The sequence below is a fragment of the Ursus arctos genome, unplaced genomic scaffold (assembly GCF_023065955.2).
Source record: "Ursus arctos isolate Adak ecotype North America unplaced genomic scaffold, UrsArc2.0 scaffold_14, whole genome shotgun sequence".
In the NCBI taxonomy this organism is placed as follows: domain Eukaryota; kingdom Metazoa; phylum Chordata; class Mammalia; order Carnivora; family Ursidae; genus Ursus; species Ursus arctos.
In genome coordinates, this window is record NW_026622808.1 from 32,484,338 (window position 1) to 32,503,866 (window position 19,529).

The 19,529-nt window shown below is 48.1% G+C and overlaps 2 protein-coding genes across 7 annotated transcripts in view; both read right to left on the reverse strand.

Annotated features, from left to right (window-relative positions):
• QRICH1 (glutamine rich 1) overlaps positions 1-9,157 on the reverse strand; it is a 48,043-nt gene extending 38,886 nt beyond the window's left edge. The window contains exons 1-3 of one of the 6 annotated variants that reach the window (XM_044384840.3): positions 9,003-9,157; positions 7,488-7,548; positions 7,289-7,383 (exon numbers count right to left, since the gene is read on the reverse strand). The gene's annotated coding sequence lies outside the window, so the exon portion shown is untranslated. Of the gene's footprint in view, positions 1-7,288; positions 7,384-7,487; positions 8,712-9,002 lie in introns of those variants that run through there. The other 5 variants (XM_044384842.3, XM_044384843.3, XM_048226758.2 and 2 more) reach the window with 5 other exon arrangements.
• Positions 9,158-10,361: 1,204 nt separating this feature from the next.
• On the reverse strand, positions 10,362-17,122 carry QARS1 (glutaminyl-tRNA synthetase 1). Its single transcript, XM_026500819.4, has 24 exons — positions 16,968-17,122; positions 16,678-16,825; positions 16,201-16,310; positions 15,969-16,044; positions 15,682-15,746; positions 15,052-15,105; positions 14,870-14,930; positions 14,455-14,526; positions 14,254-14,339; positions 13,993-14,079; positions 13,469-13,568; positions 13,270-13,348; positions 13,080-13,188; positions 12,857-12,987; positions 12,657-12,749; positions 12,409-12,546; positions 12,233-12,320; positions 12,000-12,143; positions 11,792-11,896; positions 11,507-11,599; positions 11,269-11,396; positions 11,108-11,174; positions 10,908-11,033; positions 10,362-10,504 (listed from the first exon to the last, which is right to left on the reverse strand). The coding sequence occupies exons 1-24, from the start codon at positions 17,082-17,084 to the stop codon at positions 10,454-10,456; spliced, it is 2,328 nt and encodes a 775-aa protein (XP_026356604.1). The 5' UTR covers positions 17,085-17,122; the 3' UTR covers positions 10,362-10,453.
• Positions 17,123-19,529: the final 2,407 nt, after the last annotated feature.

The window sequence follows — 19,529 nt, forward strand, 5'->3', positions numbered from 1 at the left end:
CAGGGGCACTTGGGTGGCTCAGCCATTAAGCGTCTGCCTTTGGCTCAGGTCATGATCCCAGGGTCCTGGGATCGAGCCCCGCATTGGGCTCCCTGCACCGCGGGAAGCCTGCTTCTCCCTCTCATACTCCCCTTGCTTGTGTTCCCTCTCTCACTGTCTCTCTCTGTCAAATAAATAAATAAAATCTTAAAAAAAAAAACAAAAAGAAAAGAAAAAAACAGCTAGAAATACCAGTCTCTCTTTCACTGCCCAGATGTTCTGCCTTATGTTACAGATATAAGGCATATGGATAATCATCTCATCTCTTCCACCTGATTCTAAACTCCTGGCAGACAACACTGTGTTCCAATACTCTCTGAATAGCTGACACACTGTAGGTACATATATGTATATACATTGCATTTGCAATTGAATGCAAAAAAGGAGGATTATGGCTCTTTGTCCCTGTAACATCTATAACTTACAACCATAAATGTTACCCTTTTTCTTGGTAAATGGTTAGTATATATCTTGGGAGAAGAACCTATATAACCAGGACAAGTGTGAGACCAAAGAAAACATACGATCTTTACTGCTATTAAGTTACTAACACTGGCAACATTTCTGTGGGACACTGTAAGTATACTATACAAGTTATATTTGGGTGCTTTCAAAGAGAATAGACCCAACAATAAATCTTTTATAATGATGCATAGAATATATTCTAAATATATTTCTCCATAAATAAAGAACAACACATATACCTTGTCCTGCCTAAAATCAAATCCCAGGCCACTACTCTCAGGAGAACCTCTATTTCTCAGGAAACCGCAAGCACAATAAAGTTCAGAGAACAGCAAGTGCAAGTCAGGTGAGGGCAAGGTGAAAACCTTTGCTGACAGCCTCTAATGTGAAATTTAACTCATTTGTCCCTTTCTCACTTCTCTTCTGACCATCTCCCTTGCTCAGTTCTTCCTTCTCTCTGCTGCAGTGGCATTCAGGTATCTTCTCTGAGTTGAAAATTAGGAGGTCTGCTATGAGACTTCGAAATTAAGCTCTCAATGATGTCCATGGCACAAATGAGTAAGACCACCACCAAGGCCAAGCACATCATCCTTTTGTTACCTATTCAAAGGACATTCCAGTGTAGGTGACCCACAAACACTCACCACACTGGTACAGAATGTGTCAAATCTCCCCTCTGATAAGAGCATCATGACTGGAATTTCCTTCTGAAGAAGGCAGCTCTCATAATATAGACCCAACAACATTACAGAATTCCCAACATGTGACTCTAAATACCTAAACATACCTACCCTTCTGGCTCAAAAAGGGACAAAGGAGAGATACATGAACAGCAATTAACTGGTTCTCTGCCATGCTGTTACATATTTCAGTTTTCCATCTCCAAATAAAAGAATGGCAGAGGTCAACTGAAACTTATATTTCCCCAAATTTATTTTCTTCAGCAATTAGTTGTATTCCCATAAAATACTGAGACACTGCTTAAATTCTGAAGACTGTCTGTACTGGAATCTGTACTGGAATCATAGCTACAGTGTTTAAGCAATTTTTAAAAAAATATGGAGAACCATGTAGCAAAACCATTGTCTCAAATCTGGGAGAAAATCAATACAAACAAACACAAATACCCCCAAAAGTTATAAATTAAGTTTACAGAATCAGAAAACCTTCATACAGGGGCGCCTGGGTGGTGCAGTCGTTAAGCGTCTGCCTTCGGCTCAGGGCGTGATCCCGGCGTTCTGGGATCGAGCCCCACATCAGGCTCCTCTGCTATGAGCCTGCTTCTTCCTCTCCCACTCCCCCTGCCTGTGTTCCCTCTCTCGCTGGCTCTCTCTCTGTCAAATAAATAAATAAAATCTTAAAAAAAAAAAGAAAAAGAAAAGAAAACCTTCATACAAACATTGTATGGTAAAGGCAGACCCTAAAACTTCCTAGTGACTTATTTCCCTTCATTATTCCAAGTCTCAGTAATCAGGAGGCTTAAACCTCATCTGAAGTCTGATGTTAAATATAAAGGAGAACTACACCAGCTTCTTTTTCTAGAAACAAGTTTTCTTTAGTTTTCAGGGTAGAATTACACCTACTTTCCTGGTTTGTTTTTGGTTTTGGGGAGAAAGTAAAAGTAACACATCCATTCTCTAAGAAAAAATATTCAAATAGTACAGAAAAAAAAAATAATAAAAAACCCCCCACAAAAAAACACGTAAGTATGCTTTCTTGATCTACCAATTTTAAACACTGACCTGTCCTTCAGGAAAGGTAAGTTTAAGGCATTTAAATCATCCTCCTCTCACCAACCTCTGCCAATCACATTGTTATTTTTGCCATGATCACTTTCATAGCTTTGAACTTCTATTTGTAGACTTATTAATTTTAGAGTATCTCTAGACTTCCCACTATGTAAGATAAGGAAATTAAAGTCCCGCATTCTCTATTTTTGACAAACATTTAGTGAAGGGATTAATCAATAGTTTACTTTTAGAATACAGCATTTCATACCAAGTTACTCGGGACATTATTATTTTTTTAATCAAGTTTCCAAAGATGATAAAAACTACTCTGCTCCAAACAAATCCGGCCTGAATTTCTCGAATATTATCTTAAGATAAATCACTGTAAGAAACTCTAGTCCAACTATAAATTTATTCCAAAAAGGACAAATAAGATGGATGGATATTCAGCTCTCAGAAAGAATGAAATAAGGGGCGCCTGGGTGGCTCAGTCAGTTAAGTGTCCAACTCTTGATCTCAGCTCAGTTCATGATCTCAGGGTCATGAGTTCCAGCCTTGTGTTGGGCCCCATGCTGGGTGTGGAGCCTATTCAAAAAATTAATTAATTAAATTAAACTAAAAAAAGAAAGAATGGAATGAAAGCTTGGAAATGTACCTGCTATAAAGTCTCAAAGTTCCTTCTTTAAGATTTCATTAAAACAAAACACCAACAACCTGAAGTAGGAAAAATTCTTTAAAACTTAGAAAATGCTGATAAAGGCTCCTCAACAGATATTCTATTCGTCTGTATCCTTGTGAAAATATTTGAAACATTCTATGATAAAAACACCTTTTGTATTTTAAACAGTTTAGACTACAAAGTATAAAAACCCTCTGCAGTGCTCCAAGCTTAGAGCCAGGCGACTGTAGTCAGTGGAGCTTCCAGCAGAAACCACGGCTTCCCAATTCCCATTGCTTTTTTCTTTCACTAAGCCCCTAGGAGGTTCTTCATGGACTCTGTCTGTACAAGTCCACAAAATCCTTTGAGAACCAATGAATCGGAGGAAGCTAAAAATATTAACCAATAATGGATTCAATGGAGAACTTAAAAAAATTCTTTTTAAGATCTTATTTTTAAGTAATCTCTACACCCAATGTGGAGCTCAAACTCACAACCCAGAGATCAAGAGTTGCATGCTCTACTGACTGAGCCAGCCAAGCACCCCCTGGAAAACTTAAAAATTTAATGGAAAAGGCCAATTTGAATCTGCCCATTTATACAGACTAAAACACACATGGCTTCATTTCTTGTCCTTTTAACCTGCTCACTTGGCAGTATCCACCAGCCTGACACATCCCAATAATGAAAGTACACTAAGTCAGCATTTGACCTGACACAAAAGTGCTGCTTAGAAGGGGGGCGGAGGGGGTGGTGGAGGGAAAGCTTCGGAAATATAAAACACTGAGAAAAATTAAGCAAATTCTCAATAGTGGTGATCACGGTTTCTTCCTTTGTTTTTATGCTCAGAAAAGGCCCTCCCTACCATAAAATCAGGTCGTTAATCAACTACAATTTTTTAACTTACAGTGTAATTTTTTTTTTTTTAAGATTTTATTTATTTGACAGAGATAGAGACAGCCAGCGAGAGAGGGAACACAAGCAGGGGGAGTGGGAGAGGAAGAAGCAGGCTCATAGCAGAGGAGCCTGATGTGGGGCTCGATCCCAGATCGCCGGGATCACGCCCTGAGCCGAAGGCAGACGCTTAACCGCTGTGCCACCCAGGCGCCCCTACAGTGTAATTTTTTAATACGATGCTTTGATCCACTTAAAATTTATTCTGCATAATGTGAAGTAAAAGTCTAATTTTATTTTTTCAAAGAGCAAGCAACTTGTCCCTGTATCATTTATTGAATTATTGAAATTCCTCTGCCCACTGACTTGAAATGCCACTGTTATCCTATACCAAATTCATATAAAGAAAAGTCTGCTCCTAAGCATTTACCGAGTGCTCAACAGATTTTTCTATTAACACAGTAGCAAAAAAAAAAAAAAAAGATGTTATTATCTGGAAGATTCCTTGTCCCCTCAACACTAAGTTTGTTTACTTAAATTTAACAACGCTGAAATAAATATGTGAACAGGGAACCAATACAATTGTATTTATATACCCCCGTATTGTTTACACACCTAAGGGAAAAAAACGCAAAAAAAAACCTAACAGTAGTTATGCCTTAGTGGTAGAATCACAGAGAACTTAAATTTCTTCCTGTTTAATACTCGCCTGTATTTTCCACAATTTGTATTAAATCAAAAAGATAATTAAAAATTAATCTTTTTACACAGTAATTATACCACAGTAACAGTAAAAGACACAAACAATTCTGGCTGATCATAGCATTTTTCCCTCAAAATCTGAAACTCTTAAAGACAAAATCATCAAGCACCAGACCTTGATGAAGACTGTCAACTTCTTCAAGATGCTGCTCACAAGAAACACAAGAGTGAGCCTTGGTAATAGAGAAATGGATAAACTCTCTACAGCCCCCAAAGAAGCAAGATTCTTAATTAGCTCCAACTCAAAGGCTTGGTTAGGAACAGTAAACAAACAGATTAATTAAAATACTTCAGAAAAACATGAAGCTTGAGGGATAGTTGAATACTCCCAATTTCTGGGAGTCAAAAAGGAAAGAGCGAGGAAGAGGAAAACACTTTGGGGCTCACTGGGATAGGGGAGTCTGTAAACAAGCATTTGCTTCTGAATACTTTTAAGCATAGCTGCTTTGCAAAACAATAAACAGACAAACCCCACACCAACAGACCTAGGAAATTTTCGCTCGTATACACCTATTAATCACTAGTGTTTCCCCGTACCTTCTACTGGAGCTTAGCACAGTGTCTGACATAGATTTAGGCCCTCAATGTATGAAAGTTATCAATACTTTTATTATTTTATAACAAGAACACAAAAAGGTATGATGGACAAAGGTTTTTCTAAAGGAACAATCTATTACATTTTCATACGTCTCTTTGCATTTCTTTCTTTTTTCTATTTAGGTACTAAAGGAAGACTTAAGTACTCACCAAAATCATCCTATCTTGGGTCGCCTCAAATTTCTGATACCTCTTCCCAGTTCCCCATGCAGTGCCACAAAGTGGGTTTTGAATACGAGATGGACTAAGAGAAGAAACTCTGAGCTGCCTCAGAGCCCTGTCTCTTCCTGTTTGCCCAGTCATGTTACTGGGCCCCTCTCACGGTTCACATCTACTCTATGTGTAGATGGCTCCTTATAGCTTTGTCATAACTCTGGTTTGAAGAACACATTCACATTAAAAAAGAAATCAATTTCTATTTTAAGGAGTTGCAGTCATATTTGTCCTAATTAACATAAAGAATCATTTCAAAGAAACAAATTGGGAGATACGCTTCTATTCTTCAAGATACTAAACCAATATATGGTTTGTGTTGGTATTATCCCATTGGGCCATTCATCTGCCCCATGTCTTTACCAGAGGAATCCCTGATTTAGGGGAATTTTTGCCATGGTTCTATTTTTGGACAACACACTTTCAACCAGGAACTTAAATTCACATTCCCACCAAAAACTAATGGGCTGTAAACTGGCACAACCATTTCCATTAACTAGTAAAGCTGACAATATTCCTTCCATATAACCCAGCAATTCTATCCCGAGGTCTGTATGACACACATACAGAAAGGTACTTTTACAAGAATGTTCATAGTAGTATTGTTAATAACAGTCCCAAACTGGAAGGAATCTAGATGTCTATCAATAGTAGAAGGAATAAATAAACTGTGGTATAGTCATATACTATAAAGAACCTGGAATGAATGAACTACAGTAGCACACAACATGGATGAATTAAAGCAATGCTAAAAGAAGGAAAACATAGAATACAGCATGATTTCATTTACCTAAAACTCTAAAGCAAAATTATGTTGTTGAGGGATATGAAGGTGATAAAAGTTAAAAAAAAAAAAAAAAGAACACAATTGTCACATAAGTCAGAATGATAATTATCTCTAGTGGTTGAGAAGCTACGACTAGGAAGGGACCCATGAAGGGTGCAGGGGTGCTGGCATTGTTCTACTTCTTGAAGAGATGGTAGTTACACAGTGGCTCATTTTATAACTTTTCATTAAATTTCATTCAGATCCCCTGAATTTACAGGTATTACAAAAAAGAAAAAAAAAAAAAAGCTTTCTGTCACAGCCGACCAGCTCTAACTACAATTTCGCTCTAGCCTCAAGTGTTGACACCAAAGATTCATTCTTTCCCCCTTTTCAGCAAAGCAAGAGGTTAATCTATCATTTGTTCATGCAGCCACAATCAGAAATCACAATCCAGTGTGACAAATGAAGCATTTAGCCTGGAGAGGACTTAAAACATCTGGAACAAAATGCAGGGCAACTAAGTATAAAGTAACAGAAAAGAACAGGTGTTCATATAACACCTCGTTCTGAGGCTGAGAAATAAAAGACCATTACAGATAAAGAGTGGCCATTTAAAAAGTAGACAAGCAAGAAGCATGACACATAGAGGACAAACCACAACTGATTAAATTAAAAGACAGCATGCAAGCTTTAAGGAAGAGGTCCCTGATTCTGAAGTTGTCATAATGGAAGACAGCCATACATAGAGCCCCTGACTTTGGTTACCTTTTGGGAGCAATTCAAATTTATAAGGAATCTGAACCCCTATTTGATCTTTTGTGTGAAATGGCAACAACATAAGCTGGAAACGGGATGTGGAAAGCAAAGGTTCCTGAAGAGGTACACAAATTATTCATCACAGAGGGCTGGAAGTAGGACATCTTCTAATAGGTAAATCTAAGTTAATGAGCTTACAAAAAATATTATCTACAAGCACCAATTTAAAAGGCAGATCTCAAAATTAATAGTTAAAAACAAAAATATCCCGGAACAAGCAGGCCTAAAAGGTATATTAAAATTTTAAGTCTATCTCAAACTTTACTGCTTTTCTTTGAACCATTTAAGGTCCTTAGAAAAGCTGGTGCATCCTCATGCTAAAACCTGAAAGTTGCATTGACTTACATTTCAAGAGAAGAAAAGTGTTCAAGCAGCAAATTGTGGCTGGATTCAAAGATGCAGTTCTCCCACATCTTCAATTTCCCAGCACTTAGTAGTTTCTGTCAGACAGCACCCAGAATGATTGGCAGGATTTGTAATGTTTCGATATTACTAGGAAAAAGACTGCACACATATTTTCAGCATATGAATGATTTTAACTCACCAGTCACCATGTTGCATGTATTTTCTGCTGCTTGTCCTGAGTTCTTAAGACTTGTAACATTCTGAAGAAGATAGAACAAAGAAGTCCTTTCCATCCTCAGCCTCTTTTTAAATTTTAACTTTGTTCCTAAAATACAGTATACTAAAAGAAATACCCCCCATCATTAAATTTGGTTGCTAATTTTACTTCCTCTTAGCTTCTTTTTCCTTCAACTTAATTAAGCAAGACTGTAAAACAGTCAGATGTCTTTCTTGTCTTAGAAAAAAGAAGTGCATATTTCTCTAGGACAAACCTAGAATTCCCCTAGTACCAGAACAACAAAAAAGCTGAAAAGGACTGAAATTCTACATCAAAAGTGACTTCTGCAGTGATACAGAACAGATTTTAGAAATTTCTATTGGGGAATTTTGTAATTATAAAGAAGGCAAAGCACAGATTTCGCAGGTTGTTTAATTTTGTTCTGGGCAACTTTTTGGCTGAGCGATAGCGGGCCTTCCTTAGTCTAACAGAATACAACTAAGCCCCTCCCACCCACACAGAAGAAAAGGCTGCATTTAAGGATTTGAAGTGGAATTTTAAAGCTCGGGTAGTTTCACGACCACAGAAGAGGATCCCCTTCCGGAGCGCACAGAGGTGACGTGTAGGAATTGCGCTTATGGAAGAATTACTTTCCAATGACAAGAAAGCAGGTACCGTTGAAGAGCCTTCCAGGATTAACCTTCCCTCTCCAGCACAAAGCACCAGAACAAGGTGAGCAAACTCGAGGGGGCTCGCTGCCCTCACAGACCTACGGGGCTCAGTTTCAGAAACAGGACAGCACCCTCCCCGCACACTGGCCTCAGGTCACTGCATTCCTCGAGAAGAACGAGCAATCTCGCCCGCCTCGCAGAAGAACGGATCCTCAAGTCAGACGGCAAAGCCGGTTGGTTTCTCCCCAGGCCTAGGCCACGGCGGTCCGGGGACGTCACCAGAGCAGGAAGGGCCCAACCCACAACCTTCCTCACACTGCGAGCCGCCCGCCAGCTCGCCGCCGCTCCACGCAGCATAGGTGTCCTGCGCGTCCTCGCGGCGGCGGCAGCGCCACCCAACAGCAGGGCGCGCGCCCCGAAGCCGGGGGTCGCGGGCGGGCGCGCGCCACAGAAAGCCGCTCTTGCCCAAGGGCCGCAGCACCAGAAGCGGAGATATCAGAACCGGGAACGCGCACGTCGGCGGCCACGCGCACCAAGAGGGCCGCACAGCGCGCGCGCGCCCGCGTATAAACAGGCCCGGCCGCGCGCGAGAACCAATGCGCGTTCGCGCGCCGCGCCCACCCGAGTCCCAGACCTGCCTCCCCCACCCCACAAGGGGCGGGGGCGCGCGAGCCCAGGGACATTCTCCGCTCCGGAGCCGCCCCGAGGTCTCCTGGGCCCAGCGGCAGAGGCCCGCCCGCCCGCCCCCGCCCGCCGTTGTGTGGGGTGGGCCCGCTGTCTGAGGCCCGCAGGTTCGCCGCATCCCTGCCCCCACTGCAGCCCTCACCCGGCGACGTCGTCGCCGCCGCCGCCGCCGCTCTACCCGCCGGCCCCGCCGCACCGCTCGGGGCCCCGGTTCCGCCGTCGCCGCTCCAAGACCGACAGGATTTTCCCCTCACAGCTCCCTGGGCGCCATCTTACATTCAACCCTCACAGCCAATGGGTGCCGAATGCCCATCTCGCGATAACCGAAGCGTCGGATCCCGCGAGAGTTGAGACTGCCTCCTGGCCAAACTTAAAGGGAACGCTTCAGCCGAGGCGAGAGGCCTGGCCTCCGGCTGCAGAAACGGCGAGTAGAGCCAGGAGTGTAGGGCGGAGCGCCCCGCCCCCGGACGCCCCTCCATGCTGGGCGGAGCCAGGGCCGGAGATAGTCCTGGAGTTGGAGCCTGGGCGGGTTGGGGCTCCAAGCTTGCTCCCTGGACCCACCTTCTGCAGCGTGCCTGGGCCTCCTTCAGTCGCGCAGCCCCACGTGGGGCGGGGCCCGGTCTCTTGCTTAAGGTAGCCCCCACAGCCGCTGATCTAGACTCTGCGCCCCCGTACCATCGTCCCACCTGGGAAGCCCGGAGTCACTCTCGTGCAGGAGTCCTTAACATTTGGAACCCCCTCCTCAATCCGCTGTCATCCTAATCCAGCCTTCCGCAACCCAGTCCACCTTAAAGCGGGCCTCCAGTAGCCTGGTGTTTGTATACAGGGAAAATGTGGAGGGTGTTAAAGCTGCAGGCACACGTGGACCTCACTAGTAGCCCACACTGCCCCAGAGGACAACCAGTCGGCTATAGACTTTTTTAAAAAGGGCCTCAGGGCCTTTGCACTTGTTCCTAGTGCCCTGGCAAACATCTCCTTGGTCCTTAGGGGTTCCCCAAGGAGTCAACTCCTGAGAGTAGTCTGAGGCACAGGATTGGTCAGGAACTTCCTCCAGCCTTGCACAGGCCCCAGGGAAACCTCTCTTGCACAAGTGCCTGGTCACCCTCTGCCCAACTAGACAGTCAACTTAGAAGGCCACTGCACAAGTCTTCCTCTTCTCCTTGTTTACCTGGCACGTAGTAGGCACTCAATAATTATTTGCTGAATGACTGGACTGAGAACCAGGTGTTTTCATCTGCCTAGGCACACAGGCAGACACAAACCCTCGATTCCTTTAGCACAAGGTTGCTAACAGTGGAACAGCACCCAGAGCCTCCTAGCCCCTCAGACCAGGTGCAGAGGATTTCGATTCAGGCCCAGGTCCCTGCCCTAGAGCACTACGAAGTGCACCAGTGGTTTCAAAGCTGTCAGTACTGCTCTGTGTGCACCGTATCTCCCCCCTAACCCCAGCAAGTCCCTAAGGTCCTCAGGAGCTGGAAGTGCAGAAAGATAACACACAGACTCCAGGGGATTTAGCCGTTCTTTATTGACATGGAGTCTGGGTACCCCTAGCCTCCAGAAGCATGAGGTAGGTCCACGGGGCTTCCTTACAGCTCACACCTTTCCTGGATCCTCCTTCAGTGTGACAGTCCGGTTGAAGACAAGCTGGATGACAGATGGGGAAGAATGACGACCAAGCCAGAACCAGGCTCGGAGGCCCAGACCTCACCAGACCCTACCCTCACCGCATCCCAGAAGAGCTGAGGGTCAGGACACTCAGTTTCTCAATAACTATGACTTTGGGTAGGGGACTGGCTGGCTCTGGACCTCCATTTTATAAGGATTATAACCACCACTATGCCTGACCCCTACACCTTGAGGAGTAAGAAAGGCAGGGTCCATACAAAATTTTGTGCATGGACCTCTGAACCTGTTTCCCATCAGTAAAACATGAACCCCATCTCAGGTGGTAAGGATTAACTAAGGGAATGTTGGTAGAGCACTTGGCACAGTAAATGGGAGCCACCACAGACTGTTGTGCAAAGGGCAGGCACGTAAATTCAAGCACCTGTCCCTGGCAGCTGTCAGGATCCACGGAGAAGTAGCCAAGCCGCTCAAACTGGAACTTGTCAAAGGGTTTTGCCGAGGCCACAGAGCAGTCCACTAACGCTGCCTCCACCACTTGTAGCGATGCCTGTGGGCAGGGAACTCAGGTAGCCATCCAGCCAGGGAGACCCACCACCCTCACCTTATACCCCATGAGCCTACCGGGTTCAGGTCACTTAAGAATCCACCAGGCACCTCAGCAGGATCCTCAGGATTCTTGTGCTGAAATCTGCAGCCAGAAGGAAGGTCAAGACTCCAGCTGGGTAGCCACAGCAGGCAATGCCCATCTTGTATCTGCCTGCACCCCAGCTCTGTTCACTCACAGTCTCTCATAAAGGCGAATCTCACAAGTCAGAGGCTGTGACACCCAGTGAATAAAGGCCTTGGGCTTTTCTCCAGCATCCGCCCGTCTACAGGTCACCTCCAGGCTCTCTACACAGCCACTGGGTCCCTGGAAGTCGAGGGGCCTACAATTAGACTCAAGGACCACTACTAGAACTAGAGGCTGCATGCACCCAGATCCTACCTCACTGAGGTAGGAAGGCTGCAGCCTGCTCTCACCTTGACAACATTCTGCAGCTCGATGACGTAGCCTGTATGCCTCAGGCCCACGGGCTGGCCCCATGCCAGGCGCTTATAACCCGGCTCTGCTTCCTAGAGGTAAGAAGTGGTGTGGACACAAGAGACTGCACATGTCAAAAAGGTACAAGAGGCTTCTCCCCCACCCCCATGTCTGGCAGGGGCTGGTTCATCTGAAGTAGGAAAGAGGTGGACTAACAGAAGAGATGATGGGATCTCAGGACTGGGGTCAGCTGCAAACAGGGCCCTTCACACCCCCCCACTTACTTCTTTGAAGTCAGTCCTTTCAATGAAGACCATGGGTCCAAAGGGAACCTGATGGAAGCCCTTGGTCTCATCAGCTGGGAAGTTGGGAACCTGGATGTCTAAGGACTATAGCAGGAGATAGGGTGTCTGAGTCACACTAGACACTGGGACCCCCAAGCCCAGACCCAGGTGCACCCCCCCAAACACACGCACATAGAGGCACACCTACCTTGGTAGTAGGAAAGTTGGTGATGATGACCTGTAATGGCTCCAGCACAGCCATGGCCCGTGGGGCTGTGTCATTCAGCACATCGCGCACACAGGCTTCTAGCAGATGGGGTTCCATTGTGGTCTGTGCCACTGTCACCCCCACCTAGCAGGAAAGATCAGCATCACTCATAGCCACAACCACAAACTGCTCTGCTCAGCCCCCACCTGCCCAGCCAGCCCACTGGGCTATACCCGAGCACAAAAGTTGTTGATGGCCTCAGGCGGAAAGCCCCGCCGTCGTAAGGCTGTGAGCGTGAAGAGCCGTGGATCGTCCCAGTCCCTGTGGGCAAGGAGGTGGTGAGAAGGCCTTTGGCAGTGTATGCCACTAGTTACTTCCAACCTTCAGTGAGCCAAACAATCACACCTACCGCACAGCACCAGCTGCCACAAGCTGGAGAATCTTCCTCTTAGACACAACAGCATAGTGAAGGTTGAGACGCCCATACTCCCACTGAACAGGGCAATAGACATCCAATGCGTTGCACAGCCAGAAGTAGGAAGAGCGTCTAGGGTGGGAGGGTAGAGTCAGGTCTGGCCACCTCAGATCAGGGAGACCACAGGAAGGGCCTCTGGACTCCCACTGGCCCTACCCACCCCACGGGCCCAGCTCCCTCACCGGGCCTGGAATTCCTTGGTGCAGAGTGAGTGGGTGATGTGCTCGATGGAGTCACAGAGGCAGTGTGTGTAGTCATAGGTGGGATAGATGCACCTGCAGGGCATAGGCAATGGGCCCCACCATCCAGCCCCACTCCGCCCTACCCATGGCCCACCACCCCACTCTACAACTCCATAGCCCCACCCCATGCTCACACCCACCAGGTGTCCCCTGTGCGATGGTGTGGTGTATACTTGACTCGATAGGCCACAGGGTCCATCTTGCCATCCTCCATCACCAGCTTCATCCTCAGTGTGGCCTCACCCTCTGCAAACTTGCCCTTGCGCATTGCCTGACAGGAGCAAGGGCTCAGACGGCCTCTCAGCACAGGGGCTTCTCCTCCTCCACCCCCACCCAGACACAACTGCCCCTCCAGAACCCCACCTCAAAGAGCAGCAGTGACTCCTCTATGGGACGATCTCTCCAGGGTGAGGGCAACGAGTTATGGCCTTTGAGCTCCTCTCCTCGCTGGTGGCACACATAGGCCTGGCCCCTATGGTGAACACGTATGAGCGCCCAGGATGGCTATGTCCTGGGCAGCCTGCCTGGCTCTACATGGCAGCCCTGGCCTCACCTATGGATAAGTTCCACGGCCCAAGCATACAGCTGGTCAAAATAGTCAGAGGCATATGTCACCTTGTAAGGAGTGTAACCTGGAGCAGAAAAAGACACAGTACGAGCAACTAGCCAGGGACACCCAATGGCAAGCCACGGTCCAAGGAGAGGCCCACTGACCACCCGATCTTTCTTCCCAGCCCTTGCCCAGCCCATACCCAGCCAGGCCACCATGTCATAGATGGCAGTGAAGAACTTTGCTTCCTCCTTCTCGGGGTTGGTATCATCAAAGCGCAGAAAACAGATCCCATCGTTGGCCTAGGGAGTCATAGAATCTGTGAGCTTTCACATCACCAGCTTCCAGAGTCCAACCCATCAAACTGGGACATTCTCAGAGCTCTCCCATGTCAGAATTGAAAACGCCTTCAGGAGTTTCACTCATCTTCCTATATCTAAATACCTTAAACAAAGCTTCTTACACCAACTGCAGACATCCTCTTTCTAAACCTGAGAAGTCGCACTGGGAACTTCACCAAAGTTGAACTCACTGCCTCACCTACAGCTTTTTCCCAATGAGCCCAATGGATTCCTGGCCTCATATCACATATGTGATTCCCCTCCATGGCCTCTGTCTGCTCTGGGCACATTATAGGAGCAGCAGGAAAGGCAGGGACACCTTTCTGGTATCCAGCCTTGGGAGCAGCAAGTGGTCATCCTGACTGCCAGATCCCCACACACTCACCTTGGCATAGCCAAAGTTGAAATTGATGGCTTTGGCATGTCCTATGTGCAGGATTCCATTGGGTTCTGGTGGGAACCGGGTCCGTACCTGAGATAAGGGAAATGGGAACAGAGGAATTAAGCCAGAACTGAGACTACCATCAAGGAACAGATGCCCCTTCCCAGGGAGGCCACGGTGATAGGTTAGATGGGGCAGTTTGAAGGCAGCCCAGGCCCCTTGGCAAGTGACGGCACTAACTTGCCCGACAGTACTTCCACACACCTGTCCTCCAGTGATCTCCAGGTGCTGCTTCAGTAGATCCATGGTGTGTGGCGTGGTCACATAGCCTGGGGTCTTGTAGTTCTCACCTGCCAGGGCCAGAACAAGCCTAAGGACTGGGCTGCAGCCCAAGGCTCCCTACGCTGGCTGTAAGAATTGCTATTAAGATCTCACCCTCCCCAGGATTTTAATCTGCCTGCTCACCAGGTTTGTGGAACTTAAGCGCCTCCCCTCGGAGCTGCTCCATCAGAGACAGGGCCTGGTTAGCAGCCTCACCTGTGAAGAAAAGACCAAAGAAAACTGATCCTCTGAATACAGCTACCCCATCCAGCTCAGGGAGGTACCTCTTGGTACTACCTAAATCCCACAATCAGAAGAAAACCAGGTAGGTCCCTTTTTCCCCAACCCGAGACAAGAGATACAGAGCCAGACTTCTCAGTTTCCTCATGCTAACGTCTGGGTAATGGGAACAAAGGAAACACCAGGAATTCCAGTCTGGCAGCGGAAGGCAGGGTGATGAGTAAGCTAATGGCCTGAGGAGACTGGGCTATAACAACTCATTAGGTGGAAAGCCTAGAAGTTAGAGAGCTGAATGTGACAGGGACCGCAAGCCTCTCACCATTCTCCATCATGTCCTTTGTTGTCCTCCGGTCTTTTTCTTCTGGCCGAGCTTTTGACACCTGAGAGAAGCCCAGAAGTTGGGTCAGGGTCTCAGGATCAGTGGGGTCAGATACTCCCTTCCCCAGCCCGAAGTCTCACCCCACCTCATCCCCAGGGACCCAGGACCATACTCAGCCCCACCTTGGGTTTCTTCTCCAGATCAGTCTCTGTCTTGGGACCCAGAAGGTGAAGAACCTGAGCAGAAACCAGAGTCAGGGCTGAAACAGGAGTGTTCCGTTTCAAGGAGCCCCTGATTGACCCCATCTACCCACCTAAGGGCTTCCTGGTCTGTCTACCAACACTGCCTTGCAGAACCTACCTAGCCCATCCCATTTCTGCTCCTCATATGGTTCTGCTCGCCTCAAATGTTCTTTCCCCCCTGAGAGTCCAAAAGCTGGTGACAAAAGAGGTAACAAAAACTGCCACTTAGAGAGAGGAACTGTGGGCTCAGCATCACGACAATAAACTACCTCAGCCATCAGCTTCTTACGATTCTCAGCCATCATGTGAGATGATGGCCATATCACCTCTATTTACAAGATAAGGAAACTGAGGCTCAGAGGAAAGCAACTCACCAGAATATAGGCACAATCTAGACGCCCAAGTCTTCTACTGCCCACCAAGGTGCTGCTGTGCCACACTAGGCTCTTCTATGCACCATAAGAATAGGGACAGGGTCTCTTTCCCTCCCACCTCCACGTATCCCTCAGTGGACTCTAGGCACTGTCCATGGCAGGGTCTTTGCCTGCTTCAGCTCAAGGAGTTGCCCACCTGCATGTCCACTTCGTGCTTGATCATTTTGCCATCTGCCCACTTGAGCACAGCTCGAGCCTCTCCTAGAAACATGGGCACAAGGAGCTACAGAAAGGCCAAGAAGGACACTTCCTACTCTCTTTCACAAGAAAATGTCCTGGCTGACCTCAAGAACCAGAGCCTGGGCCCAGCCAGACCACTTTTAAAATGCTCCTATTCCTCCCTCTCCTCCCTCTCACTTATGCCCAGAAAAAAATGTATGACCCGAGAGAACAACATAGTCCTCTGCCCCAGGCCCTGCTCACCCATCAGCAGTCCCATGTTGAAACGATAACGCTCCTCCAGGAGTTGGGGCCGGTGGCGATTTATGGCAGCTTCCACCTGCAGAAAGACAAACCATGTGGTTCAGAAAAGTGTCCTTCAGAAATGCTCTAGGGACCCACACTCTCACCCTGGCTCTTCCTGGGTGGAGAACCTGAGCCACTCCTTTCCAGGGTCAGTACTAAGGAGGTACCCAATGCCTAAGGAAAGACTCACAGCCTCTTCAATCTGCTCTGGGGTCACCATGACACCCACACCACACTCCTGCTCAAAGTCCTCTGTGTTGATGGGGTCCAGGGGATGACTTCGCACATACTCAAGGGCAGCTGAGAAAAGAGAACCAATGAGTGGTAGCTCAGCTCCAAGAAGTAGTTAGACAAGGCCCTAGCCCCACGAAACCCCAATAATTACAATCTGGCCTCCTTAGAGATTAAGCCTTGCACCATTCTAGAGAAGCTCTGAGACCACGGGAAAGAATCGTATTCTGAGCAAGGCTCTCCCTCAGACCTACACAGTTCCCTAGTCAGTCTCACCAGGAGTGACCCTCTCCACCCTTCACTGCCAGGGCCTGGGTTTAAAGAGGAGTGCAGTAGAAGCATAGAGACACTGGGGGATTTGGCACAAAGCCAGACAGGGGTACTGGCTGAAGGGAGGAGTTGGAGGTGGAAGTGGCAGAGCAGGCAGGGGTCTCACCGCTCAGCTGGAGCTCGGTATGGATCTTCTTATTGGCTACGTAGCTCACAAGGAAAGAGAGACGCCTGGGATCCCTGAGTCGGGATGCCAAACCATATAGCAGGGTCCCGGTAGCTTTGTCGATGGTGGAGCCCAAAGTCTGCTGCGCCTGGGGTCCAAGGGGTCAGGAGAGAAGCCCCACGCCCAGTAAGAAAAACATGAGTTAGACAAGGTTGGTAGATCGGGATCGGGACCCGGTCCGGCATTGGAACACAGTCGGCAGCCAGGGTCAAGGGCAGAGGGACTCCCACCTGGGTCGCCGCCTCGCGCAGCTGCGCGCTCAGAGCCGTGTTCTTGAGCGTCTCCCGGGCCTTATGCTCGCTCAGGCCAAGGCCGGTGAAAAGCGACAGCGAGTCCAGAGCCGCCATTGCTGGGACACCGGAAACCGAAAGAAAACTTTGGGGCCAATCTGCACGTTGGCATTAGCTCACTGACCAATAGGAGAGCGAAGCCGCCAGGGAGAGCCAATGGTAGCCTTCGGGGGCGGGCTAGCCAGGGTTGTCGGCGCCATTTAAAAGACAGAGGCCGCCCAAACCGGTCTTTCCTGGCGCTTCACTTCCGTCTTCGCGCTACGGGTCACTTGAAGAAGTGAAGTAAGTGCTAGGGGGCGGCAGGACTTCAGGGGAGATTTGCCGCGGACCTGGAGGGAAGGTGTTCAGCACAGAAGCAGGAAACCTTGGGACCATCCCATTTCTGTTGTTGGGAGCAACTGCGAGTTCCTATCACGTTTCTGAGGTCACAGCTTTGGAGTTGTCATGGAAACCGTTGAGAAGGAAAACAAAAAAACAAAAAACAAAAACCGAACCCCCGGGAAACCGGTCAAGCCTCCAGCACAGATAATGTGTCGAATGGCAGATAGAGGGGCTCCCTAAGTCCGGCACTTTTCAGGCGTCCACCTAGACACACATGGCTAGGAGACAGAGAGGTCTGGGCCGAGGAAGGACCTCGAAGATGTTCTGTAATGATTTAGTTTAAAATCTGACATACTTATCCTCTCTTGCCAAAGCATGCAAATGTCACAAAACCCACAAGCAAATTAGACCTTGAAATCCATCTGCAAGTGTTTGACAAGATATTTTATTGAAGTTGGGATAGGGTGGGGCAGAGGAGAGGTGCTTGGGGGGATCTCCCCACAGTCTCTCACTGGGACCAGGACCCACTGAGAATCAGGCTGAAAGAGAACTGTTTTCTTTGTGGAACTGGAGCTGCTGGGATGCTGAGAAGATCCCCAAATTTGGGATTGGAACACAAGCTCTTTGAGGCTTTGGTGTCACTAATACTTGTGGACCTTCAAGAATGGGGCAGGATACTGACCGCAGTCTATCCATATTCTGTGTCCTGATTTGTGGCCATATCCCACTAATGACCAAGTTCCATTTCTGGGCCTACATCTGGGTCCCACAAGATGACCACATCCAGGTTCTGCCCAGGGCCACACACTGCATCAATATCTAAGTCCAGTCCTGTGTCTTGGCTCCCATGACTCCAGCCTGATGTCCAGCCCAGGCAAGGTCAGGTGTAGGCATTGAGCAGGGGATGCAGTGCAGTAGTGGCATAGACAGGCACCAAGAAGCAGAGCCTCAGCCATACCACCCCTGTGCTGAGTCTACAGCTGCAGGTACCTAACGCACAACTAAGGTGCCTATGATGAGCACAGTGCCTGCCACATCCACTGTCCCCTCTGTAACTGATGCCACCAAAGGATTTATTACAGCAGCACCACCACCACTGAGTCCTGCAGGTCTGGTGATGACTCCCTCAATGGAGTTAGAGCCTACATCCCCTTTTCCGGTTCACTCATGGTGCCTACCCTGGGAATCCTGTGGCTCCATGTCACAGGATGAGACAGCAGCCCCACCAATGCTACCAAGAATGCCACAAGAGCAGTGGCAGGCGAGCCAGTCTTCTGGAGCCCTATGACTTGCACAGAATAGAACCATGACATTTTATGGCCTAGCCCAAGGGCTGGCTTGCTTGCATGGGCCCTTGGCACTACTTCAAGAAAAATCAAGAAAAAGATGATCAAGGAGAAATGCCAGGCAGCAGTCAGCAAGGCCCAGCTGTGGGATGGGAAGAGGCAGGGTCCTGGGCTGGCAGCACAGAGGCAGTAGGTGCCATAGTGCAGATGCCACAGAAGGGTTATACAGCAGACAAAACAGCAGCCAGGCTATGGTCAGGGGCAGACAAAGCCCCTTGATCACTGCGTCCAGTACAACCAGACCACCAGTGGCTAGACACTCAGGGCTGTACACAGTAAAGACCCAGTACAATCCTGTTGTGGTTCATACCTAGCAGGCCCTCCAACAGTATGCCAGCACCAGCACTCACTTGGCAATTCCACCATTTCTGCAGGCTCTCACACCCAGCTCTCCAGGCTCCACTCCATAGCCAGCAACCCTACACTGCCCTTGTGCCATGTTCCCATAAGAAAAAGCCAACACTGGTCACAGGGGTAGCCTCCAGCAGCGCCCTCTGCTCACCGCCACCCCTAACTCCAATTGAGGCTAAGGTGTACTAGCAGGGCCCACATGCTAAGGTTTTTTTAAGACTGGCCCCAGAGGCTTGGGACAGGGATGGATCTACAGGGCTGCCAAGATCCTGCCCCTCTGCCCCCCACCTGCCTTATACTCTTTCTGGCTTATCTAAACAGTTGCCTCATGAGTACCTCTGCTCCTCATCTCTGGCTGGAGACACCCACCCTTACCCTTAAGCAATTAGAGAAAAGAGGCAACATTATCCATGGAGAGAGGCAAGGAAGCTTCTCACAAGATTTGCCCTTGCTATGTCTATATACAAGGTCACAGAGGCCCTGA

Coding starts and splice junctions, on each gene's coding strand:
- QARS1 (XM_026500819.4), bottom strand. CDS start 17,084: ATGGCGGCTCTGGACTCGCTGTCGCTTTTCACCGGCCTTGGCCTGAGC. Junction 12,144..12,232: donor TCAACAACTTTTGTGCTCGG/GTATAGCCCAGT, acceptor CTTTCCTGCTAG/GTGGGGGTGACAGTGGCACA. Junction 11,034..11,107: donor TCTTAAGTGACCTGAACCCG/GTAGGCTCATGG, acceptor CCCTGCCCACAG/GCATCGCTACAAGTGGTGGA.